Source organism: Berghia stephanieae, chromosome 2 (genome assembly GCF_034508935.2).
Source record: "Berghia stephanieae isolate SIO BIC M18660-M18661 chromosome 2, UCSD_Bste_1.3, whole genome shotgun sequence".
In the NCBI taxonomy this organism is placed as follows: Eukaryota; Metazoa; Mollusca; class Gastropoda; order Nudibranchia; family Aeolidiidae; genus Berghia; species Berghia stephanieae.
Genome location: NC_088361.1, coordinates 40,203,615 through 40,215,001, shown reverse-complemented (window position 1 = coordinate 40,215,001; position 11,387 = coordinate 40,203,615). Strand labels below are relative to the sequence as shown.

The following is an 11,387-nucleotide window of genomic DNA, read 5'->3' as shown; positions in this document are numbered from 1 at the left end:
GTTCGCCCACCACCATCGCGAAGTATTTTGACCAGCAGTTAAGCTTAACAGCCAATATTCTCAACACAAACATATAACATAGAAACGATTGAGACATTGAGTATGCTCCGGTGTATGGGGTGAATTTTTAATTCAGAAAAGTGAGTGGAGCAGGCACTTATGTTGGTAACAACAAGATATGAAGTGAGTAGAAAAGTGCCAGAAGACAATAGAGAATAAAAAATTTTCGCGGCGGTGGTGGGGTTTGAACCTGCGACCTTATTGGTACGACAACTCCGCCTGGCAGGTGAGAGCGTGGCTCTACCGTGTGAGCTATCCACGAACACAAAAATATTCGTTTCAAACCCAAGTCATTTCTAGATCCCTCTCTCACCCACTTCTGGGACCGCCGATTCGTTCGCCCACCACCATCGCGAAGTATTTTGACCAGCAGTTAAGCTTAACAGCCAATATTCTCAACACAAACATATAACATAGAAACGATTGAGACATTGAGTATGCTCCGGTGTATGGGGTGAATTTTTAATTCAGAAAAGTGAGTGGAGCAGGCACTTATGTTGGTAACAACAAGATATGAAGTGAGTAGAAAAGTGCCAGAAGACAATAGAGAATAAAAAATTTTCGCGGCGGTGGTGGGGTTTGAACCTGCGACCTTATTGGTACGACAACTCCGCCTGGCAGGTGAGAGCGTGGCTCTACCGTGTGAGCTATCCACGAACACAAAAATATTCGTTTCAAACCCAAGTCATTTCTAGATCCCTCTCTCACCCACTTCTGGGACCGCCGATTCGTTCTTGGGTTTGAAACGAATATTTTTGTGTTCGTGGATAGCTCACACGGTAGAGCCACGCTCTCACCTGCCAGGCGGAGTTGTCGTACCAATAAGGTCGCAGGTTCAAACCCCACCACCGCCGCGAAAATTTTTTATTCTCTATTGTCTTCTGGCACTTTTCTACTCACTTCATATCTTGTTGTTACCAACATAAGTGCCTGCTCCACTCACTTTTCTGAATTAAAAATTCACCCCATACACCGGAGCATACTCAATGTCTCAATCGTTTCTATGTTATATGTTTGTGTTGAGAATATTGGCTGTTAAGCTTAACTGCTGGTCAAAATACTTCGCGATGGTGGTGGGCGAACGAATCGGCGGTCCCAGAAGTGGGTGAGAGAGGGATCTAGAAATGACTTGGGTTTGAAACGAATATTTTTGTGTTCGTGGATAGCTCACACGGTAGAGCCACGCTCTCACCTGCCAGGCGGAGTTGTCGTACCAATAAGGTCGCAGGTTCAAACCCCACCACCGCCGCGAAAATTTTTTATTCTCTATTGTCTTCTGGCACTTTTCTACTCACTTCATATCTTGTTGTTACCAACATAAGTGCCTGCTCCACTCACTTTTCTGAATTAAGCTTTTGAGTGAACCCGAATGAGGTACCACCATTGTCTACTGATAGTACCTATATAAGAAGTCACTGGGTACCACCGATGTAATAGGTAACTTAGATTCCTTTCTTTTCTTAAAAAAAAAAAAAATTAATTAAAATCTATTCATTACTTTTAGCGTAAAAATTGTTTTCGAGACAGGAGCAGTAAAGTGTAAAGACTAAAGTCGGAAATTGTTTTTTTTTGACCTGGAAATAGCCCAGGGCACCTCGTACTATTTCACAATCTTTCGTGTTATGTTAAAAAATGTGAACAGTAAAAATTGTGAACTCCGAGGCATCGAGGGAAACCTTAGAAATCCAAAATTGGTCAGTCCAATATTTTTACTTTTCATCTTATGAAATTGGTCAAAGACAGAGTTTGGTTTTTTTAATGTGTTATTTATTTCGTAATCTTCATTTTCAAATAATCATATTTTGATTTCTATTTCGAATAACGTGAAAAGTTGAGGGTGACCAACTTAGATAAGAACTGAACTCTATTCCGAGACATTTTTGTGCAGCATGTTCAAAATCATATTTGGAGTTTAGAGTGAGTCGGTATTTATAGTGAACTCCCACTTATTAACCAAGTAACTCTTTTCTTTACTTAAAGGAAAATTGATATTTTCAACCCACGTTAGCCCAATGATAAGTGGATCACTAAAATTTATTGTCTTGGAATTAAATTTAAAACCAAAATCACTCTCTCCAAAGCTCTCTCTCTCTCTCTCTCTCTCTCTCTCTCTCTCTCTCTCTCTCTCTCTCTCTCTCTCTCTCTTTTTTTTTTTTCTCTCACGTACATTTTTATGGGCCAAGTCCGTGTTAAATTTTAATTTAAGAAAAACCACAAACCCTATCTCCAATCATCAATTGTCCTCATGACTCAAAATATCACATTCACATGGTAAATGAAAATAAGATACAGGCATGAACTGCGAAAATTGGTTCTCATTAAAAAAAAAACAACTTTGAGTCTATAAATTAAAAATCAATTTAAGACAAATCACAATATTTCTTCTTCTTCTTCTTCTTCTTCTTCTTCTTCTTCTTCTTCTTCTTCTTCTTCTTCTTCTTCTTCTTCTTCTTCTTCTTCTTCTTCTTCTTCTTCCTCCTCCTCCTATAAACAAAAATTTTATTCGAATGGATCTTCTTTTAAAAATAAATTCTCTCCAGCTATCGCATTGAAAATGTGAACCAAAATGTTTTTCTTTTTTAAAAAAAAATTATAAAGTTTTATTATTATATAATGTAAGTTGTAAGAATGAAAATAGTGCACTGTGTAGAAAAACTCCTTATACTAGTTATAGTATAGAGACAACAGAAATGAGGTTGAAATTTCACATACTGGTGGCACTTCAGTGACAGTAAATAATATACAGATCTGCTCACCTGAAGTTAAAATGATAATTATCCAAAGGAAAAACAAATTTATCTTTATATTAGACCAGAAAATCGGCTTTGTTTTCACTGATTTTATTGATTTAGATTTGCAGTAAATATACAGCCGATGCCCATCTTTGAAAGTTTTGCCGTAGCTTTAGATATCCCAAGTTTTATCTGTATCACACAAAAGCAGCCAAATTAACATTTAAAGTGGCTGAAATATTTTAAGTATTAAAATCTCTATATGGCCACTAGAAAGCAGCAAAACAATTTCGTGGATTTTTTATTAGTTTTCCTCAAGATATTCCGCCAAATGACATACATCAGAACAAGGGAAGTAATCAATATTTAGGTTCTTATTTTAACCTTTGCATAATTAATTCTTTTTACATTAATTCTATCTTATTTTTTTTTAGATACAATTTAAAACATTTAGTAATAAGTATGTCTTTTAAAGCATCTCTTTCGGATATTATCTACATTAATGGTTATTCTATACTTCCTCATGGAAATGCCTTAACTGTAAACTCTAAAAAATATTGCACATTGAAATAGTGCAGTACATTTATGACTCCCGGTTATTTCAATTTTGAATCTTTTGAATACTTATGTATCATTTATCTATTATATATTTGATATTTATAGTGTAAATTATTGTTTAATATCTATGTATTATATTGTCATTTTAAAAGAAGCTGGACAGTTTGTATTTGCTGTTATCTGATATAAGAAAAGAAAATGGTACGTGTTATAAATCCTAAAGTAGTAGTTAAATTTTTCTTTCTATTGATGTATTGCATGCCTTTTTTGATACAAATGAAGACCAGATGTGGACTGCCAAATTATCGCTACCAAAGTTACATTTTGTAAATGTGCGACCAAAAGATAAATTCCAGATATTAAATTCACATTAGGATTTCTACGCAGTCGTTGCCGCACCAAATGTTCACGCTGACTGAGTGTGGTTTCAAAAGCTTACCCCTTTGCACAAAGTTGCTCGACTGAGATGGACACATGAACACCAGGACTAGCATCAGAATATGTGAGACGGTGCTCTATTTACAGACGGATCGCATTTTGAAGTTGATTCCAGAGCAAACATCTGGATTTTGTGCTATCGATGTCGAGGTGCACGTTCAATAACAAAAGCATCATTGAAATAACATATCGAGGATATGAATCTATAATGATGTGGAGAGTGATAATTGGTGGAAGAAACACTTGGTTGATATGTATCAACCGAAGGCTCAACTCAGACCTATACATCAGCAATATTCTTGAACCAATCGTCGTCACGTTTATTGGTAATCAGAATAATCGATAACTACTCATCACATAGAGCTCGACAAATATCTGTTTTCCTAAATGATTCAAATGTAAGGGTGCTGAACCCATGGTCAGCTGTGTCACCTGACATCAATCCCATTGAACACATAATATGGGATTTTATAAAAAGAAAGCTAAAAAAGAAAACGAATGCAAGAACGTTGTGCAAAATCCAAAGAACTATTCATTAGAATAAATACTATTTGGGATGATATCTCACAGTTATGATAATCTGCGGAATTCCGGGATTTTGAGAATATCTCAGAAATTTTCCGCTGAATTTGCTGTGTCAAACATTTTCCTCAAAACCACAAAATCACCATGATGTCTTATGTCATATTTTGACATCTGTGCTCGGTCTCGTGAAATTTGGTGACGGTCCCGTTTTTATGATGTAGGGCAAGACAGAATGGCATCAGATGTCACAATTGACACAGAAGACCAGTGGTGTTCTTTGATTAGTTAGTTGATGGTTGAAGGGGAAGGGGAGGGACAAATGGGTCTGGATTTATTTTCTTTGTTGTAGGTACCTTCTATTGCCTTTTTATTTATCTCTTGCTCTCTCTCTCTCTCTCTCTCTCTCTCTCTCTCTCTCTCTCTCTCTCTCTCTCTCTCTCTCTGTCTTTCGCAACCATCCATTAAATAGTCTGGTTATACAGAGATAATATATTAGAATAAAGCAAATGGTGTTTGCTTAGTTTACTCTTCTTTCTTTTTACCTTTGGACTATGGCTTTAAATTTGAGAGATTCTTGGGTTGTATTTATAGGCTGATTAACCACTAGGTTTTGGTAGGCTAACAAAGATATTGTAGCCTGCTTTATAAAGTAAAAATCAAAACAAAACAACACTTTCTTTTTTTAATGGAATAACATTTTAGGCCTTTATTAACTTTAACATTTGGATAGGACATTTCATTAAATGTTTACAAAAAGTAAATTTATGTCTAATGATAAGAATGGATTTATACGAGTAATAGTAATATATTACATAATACTAATACAAGACTATGTTCCTGTTATTTTTACACTTTGCTTGTGTTTGATCGATAGACAGAGAAATTTTCCTCCTTTTTGACAAATTGCTGTTATCATCACTGATATCAGCATAATCAGCCCTTCAATGACATCATTATTGAGGCAAAGAGCTGTGGCATTGATCAATTTTAATGGTGAACATAAAAAAAACTGAAGTGCGTTGTGTTTGATGATTTCAACTTTGTGCTCAATTTCGCTAATTATTTGCGACTTTTAAACTGTTTCCACTAATTCAATATATTATTCACCAACAGAAAATTAGTTTTGTCTAGTTTGCAAATATGTATATGTCACTGTATTTATTCCTACCAGTATCGAACTATTGGTGAAAACAATCTAGTTTCTTTTGTAAACGACTATATATAACCCATGACATTTGATGTATGATCACAGTTTTTCCCTGAGTGGCACCTGTATATGGAAGTTCTTTCAAAAATGAAGACACATTGACCCATTACTTATTACTAATATACAATAAAATGCCCTTTATCAAGCCATCTAATTTTACATCACTTTGTTGTATGCATGTGTTTTTTTGTTTTGTTTGTTTGCTTTTTTAATTTTATTTTATTCTGTATTCAACTATATGTATATCCTTTCAGATCAACAAATGCTAACAGCACTAAAGAGGAAAATTTTCTGAGCATTTCACTCCCATAGTCAGTCAACTCATAATGGAATTTCCTGGAGGCATACCTAATTTTCGGGGACCCCCAGGGTCACAGGACCCTCAAGGGATGCCACCACCTCCAAATTTTTCATCTCATCGCATGATGCATAGCGGGGAACAGAATGCAGCAGTGCAAGTGAGTGGCAGTGGACATATGCATACAAACCCTCAAGTACCACCAAACCGAATGCCTCCTGGTTACCCACCAATGGGAGAGCACCCCCACATGAACACGGCAGGTTATCCTGTTGTTGGTGGCCAAGAGCAAGCTATGGCATTTCCAGGTCCAGGTCAGCAATTGCAGCAACAGCAACAGCATGCAATGATTCCAGGAGGCTACAATCCACAAATGGCGCCACCAATGAATTCACGACCACCTCAGAGTATGTCTAATTTCCATCCCAACTCAAATATGTCACCAGCAGGTGTACCACCACAAAGTTATGCAGCCCACCTTCAGCAGAGACCTCCTCCTCCTGCTGCTTCACATCCACCTCCTGCCTCTGCCCAACAACAGCATCCTCTGCAAAATCCATATCAGAATCCTCCTCAGCCTCCTCGACAGCAGCACCTTAATGAATTCAATTCTCAACAGCCCCAGCCACAGTCTCAGCACAATGTCATTTCTAATGAATTTCGGCATCATCAGGCACCACTCCCAACCGCTCCGGAATTTATTCCTCAGCAGCACCACCTGCATCATCAGCAACAACATTCCATTGTGGCTGAATATGTCCCAGGTCATCATATACATCAACCAGTGGGTCAACAAAACTATCACCCACAATCACATGATCAAGGAATGTCACATCATGATTTCCGAATGGGAAGCCATCACAGTGATGGAGGGATGCTGGGTGCTGGTGGCTACATGGATCACCATCACCATCATGGGGCCTCGGGATTGCATGGCATTATGAGTGACCACCATGGTATGATGAGGCAAATGGATGGTGGGCATTTGATGGGAGCAGGAGATGGATACTCTCAACATGGCATGATGCAGATGTATAGAGATCCCAACATGCCTGACATGCAGGAAGGCGACTACATGTAAGTATTTTCTGGTAATATTAATCATCATTGTTCTATAATGAAAGTGTGCTGTGGATTGTTTCTCAATTATTGAAAAATTTCATTGAGAAAAAAAAACAAAAAAAAAAACAACTGTTTGAGAAAGAGCCTAAATTGTTTGACTATTATTTTATGACCCAAAGAACTGGACTTTTGGAAAATTTCTTTGTTGAAAATGTAAATATTAACAATATTAACTTCTCATGAAAGGGATATTATGTATCCATTATAATGTTACACCTTTGCTTGTCTCTATGTCAGTATATATTATTGCATTTTAGGTTGTTGGGTTGTGAACTCATGGACAAGGCAATGAATGCCAGTGTTGCGTGTGTTAATTTTGATCACCAGCAAGAACTGTTATGGGCAGGAAACCAAAGAGTAAGTATCTATATATCTATGAAAACAGGAAGAAAAAAATTAAAGGAATAGACAGAACAAGATTTTTATCTCCAATTCTTGTCAGGTGTTTAAAGGCTTTCAAGCTGTAGCTTGAGTTTTCATTAGTGGAATTATCTGAGCTACAAAATTTCACAAGGAGATTAATGAATTAAAAATTAATGTACAAATATTTAAAAGTAATTACATGACTGAAATTAATTATTAGACATTTTAGGGTTTAATGTTGCCTTTTTATATTTGTGAATAGGGCTATGTATCATCTTACTATGGACCGCATTTCCAAAAGTATTCAGCATGTCGTATTCATATGGAAGAAGATGTACGTCAGAATTTAACCTTCCCCCAAGGAGTGTTGTCTCTTACACCAAATCTGCTGAGGGGAACATTGAGGAGAGGATTACCGGTCTTCACATTCAAGTAAAAATATTGCTTTCCTTATTTTTATGTTATTGTAATTTTCATTTCATGGATGTAAAAAAATAAAAGAAATTGTATCGAGGTTTAAAAAACGTGTTTCATCTAGTTTCCTCAAGAATTAATTTATTATTTATTATTTATTAATTTTGAGAAGTAAATTTCATGATTGAAATTGATGTGAAAATAGAATTAAGTATTGAACGCAGATCACCACGTTATAAAATGTATCCCGGTTGTAATTTTACTGTTTCCCGGTTGTAATTTTACTGTTTCCTTTTAGTACAAAAATAATAATGATACTGATGAAGTTTTGTATAAGTTTAAAGCACAGATTTTTAGAGTGCCCAATCAGTTGAGCTGGAATGTGAGTGTAATATTAATCTCTCACTTTATTGCTGAGTTTGTGGCCTACATGATGATTTCAGATTTCTGGATCTTGATTCTTCAATTTCAAAGATGAAGAAACAAAAAAAAACAAGTTTTGTGTGCGTTGCGTTAGGCCTTTCATTTCATATGGCAAACCCAACTTAGTACAATACAATGACATCTTAATGTTGGCTTCTTTTGGTGGTTTGCAGGATTAATTTTTTTCTTTTAATTGAACCTATATAACAAATAATTACAGACAGCCCAAAGACTTTTATTTTTTTTCTGGTATCTTTTTATACCTGTGATTAATTGTGATGTTTCAGTAAATAATAATAAAAGTTGATTTTCATGTCTTGAATTTTCACTTCAGAGACCCCAAGTTACATGATATGCAATGCATGATGATGAAAGGAAGTGAGTCTGTTTTAATAGGAGGTCCTCATAAGGAAGTTATTGAGGTTGACATCATCCAGAACTCTCTCAGCAATGTGGTGAGTAATTTTAGTGAATGAGTTATTCATAATGGCACTGCAATCGGCTGAAATTGATATTGATATAGTTGTCATGAAAGAATCAACACCTCTCTCAATGAGACATTTAAAACAATCATATCACATGGCTTCAAAGGGACTAGATGGCTGAGCATAGCATCTAATTTATCATCTCCCTGAGCAAGATTCCTAGCCCATTTTGTTGCTCTGCTTGAGGTTAACACCAGTTTATCTAATTTTTTTCTTTGAGCTAGACCCAAAGACATTTTGCCCTTAGATGATTAAATGGAATTTTATTTATGTATTATTTAATCCCTCTTTTAGTGATCACATTATATTTGCTATATATTATTATTAAAAATAACCTTGATGTGAAATTTGATCATCGTCGTCAATTTTATTGTTGCGTTTGTTGCAATCTCATTTTTTGGTAGGTTTTTATTGCATTTTATATAACATAATTTTTATACACCCACCTTACCTCAACCCTCTTTACTGTAATAAAGTATTTCACCTCCTAGTTAGTGTTTCCATCCAGCCTCATGCCTCCTTTGGGGTGCGGATTTTTCACTTTTTCATCACTTGACAAATTGTGTCATTTAACTGTTCTTGTTTTATTTATTGTCTCAATATATTTGTAAACAATAAATCATATCCCAAGATGTGTATAAGAAATCATACATAAGTTGATGATATCTGTATCTTGATTTTTCATTTTTAAATTGGATACTTAAGACCATGAAGAAGCGAGAAATAAGAAGCAAGTTCTGTATGCCTTGCGTGTTAGGCCTTTCATTTTCAAATGGCAATCCCAACTCATTTGCTGAAAATGTCACATTGTGCAATTTCACAAGACTCAATTTTATGTCCGTAGTGCATTTCGAAAAATATATATCATTCCTGTCGCCATGTAATTCACATGCCTTTTGGAGAAAGATTGCTAACACTTCATTTGCATTGGAAGAAAGAGTAACTTTGAGTGTGTAACTAGAGGCTTTCAAAATAAGGTTTTTAGATATGCTTTGTATGGCTATGGCCCATTGATAAAATATTGTATGGCCACCATGTCACACCTGTTTGTGTGTTCTATTGTTGATCCCATTTTGGTGCAAAATGAATAAAACAAAGGAAGGGAAAGAAGATAAGGATGAGAATAACCACAAAGGGGAGAGGGGAAGAGAGAGAATGTGTGTGTGGCATAATGATAATCAATACATTATTTTATGCTGTGGCCAGACAAAGGATATTATTTTATGGAAGACAAAAATGTTTCAATGCATATTTTATTTTATCAATTTACCTTTCATCAGTTTGAAGTGAAAGATGCAGGTGTTGCCATCTTTAGACATAATGAACGCTTCATTTGTGGCGGAGATAGCACAGGAAAGGTGAGTCAAAGGATTTGTCTGAATTGAGAGCATTATGAAATATTAGATAATCAAGTGTGGTGTAAATAAACACATATTTTTCTATAATTGTATGAATGCTAGATCATAAGTTGCAGATCTCGTTGACTTCAATCTTTGAAGAAAAGATTTTTTAAAAGTTGTGTATCTGTTGTGAGAGACCAATGTGTCAACAACGTTGTGTTCTCTATAAAATAAGGATTTAGCATTATCCAGATTTCTGCTGGTGATATGATGCTCTTGTTTGTTTAGGGGCTTATCAAAATGTTTACATCAGCTTATTCATCTTTATCATATCTTTTTTTATGATATGTCATTTATGTTCTTATCACTAATGGCTCTCACATGGATCACCATATCAGGATGCACACTTTAAGTTTGAAAAAACTTTCCTTTTTTTTTTTTAAAGGTGAATGTGAGTGATTATCTTTGTTCAAGTGTTTACCGGTGACATAGGAATAATTAGCAGAAACATGCAGAAACATTCCAGGTCCTTCAGAGCCATAGGACCCAAAGAGACGGTGTTTATCAAGATTTAGTTGTGTTAAATTGACAGTAACAATTACTTGCTTTCCTTTTGATAACTTTTTAGTGCAGAAACACTACTTCTCAAAATTTTTTATCAGTATGTGCGCAAGTAAGAACAAGTCTCAAAGTGTCGAAATTTTATGCTTCTGCTTTTATTTATAAAATGTCACAACTGCTCTTAAAGTCCATTGTAGAAATACATCAATTGCTTATATGTTACTGTTACCATTTGAGATTTCTTTGAACTTCAAACATGTGTCAGGTGACTGTATATGATTCCAAAACCATGAGAGCTGAGCACACATTGGAAGCCCATGCAAGTTGTTTGTCTGACTTTGACATACATGACAACCTTCTCATCACATGTGGATTCTCCAGCAGGTCAGTTTTGTAATGTGTAGGATTGAAATAGCAACCAAGCAAAATATGGATTGTCAAACTCATACAATGGTCTTGACTGCAAAATAGGGAGTTTTGAAATCCCCAATTTACAGTCCATGTCATTCAAATTATGTATGTTTGCAATAGGATTATATATTCTTACAGTTGCCTTCAAGTGCAGGGAGAAAAATTAAATATTGTTGTTGCTAATTCATATATTAAAGAGTTCTGAGTTATGAAAAGCTATAATTCCTTAGGATTGAAATAACACCTTACTTTCCCCCATTCATACCTCTTTTCTCTATAATTGGGTGTTTACGAGACAATGAACTTGTTAAGCTTAAGTAACTACCCATTTAATTTTTGTGCCCTACTTATTGTCTGTATATATTGTGGCTTAACTTTCCTATGTCAACTTTTAGAGGCCCTCTCCCTATTGAGTAAAAGATCATGCACAAACACACGCACACACTCACA

At 35.5% G+C, this 11,387-nt stretch overlaps 1 protein-coding gene across 2 annotated transcripts in view; it reads left to right on the top strand.

Annotated features, from left to right (window-relative positions):
• The first annotated feature begins 1,663 nt into the window (after positions 1-1,663).
• The window catches only part of LOC144964863 (PAN2-PAN3 deadenylation complex catalytic subunit PAN2-like), a 39,662-nt gene continuing 29,938 nt past the window's right edge, over positions 1,664-11,387 (top strand). Inside the window, exons 1-7 of one of the 2 annotated variants that reach the window (XM_078899579.1) lie at positions 1,664-1,754; positions 5,775-6,895; positions 7,198-7,297; positions 7,566-7,735; positions 8,475-8,595; positions 9,906-9,983; positions 10,792-10,910. In XM_078899579.1, coding sequence (XP_078755705.1) covers positions 5,847-6,895; positions 7,198-7,297; positions 7,566-7,735; positions 8,475-8,595; positions 9,906-9,983; positions 10,792-10,910 — 1,637 coding nt within the window. In that variant the 5' untranslated portion in view covers positions 1,664-1,754; positions 5,775-5,846. Of the gene's footprint in view, positions 1,978-5,774; positions 6,896-7,197; positions 7,298-7,565; positions 7,736-8,474; positions 8,596-9,905; positions 9,984-10,791; positions 10,911-11,387 lie in introns of both variants that reach the window. The other variant, XM_078899580.1, reaches the window with a different exon arrangement.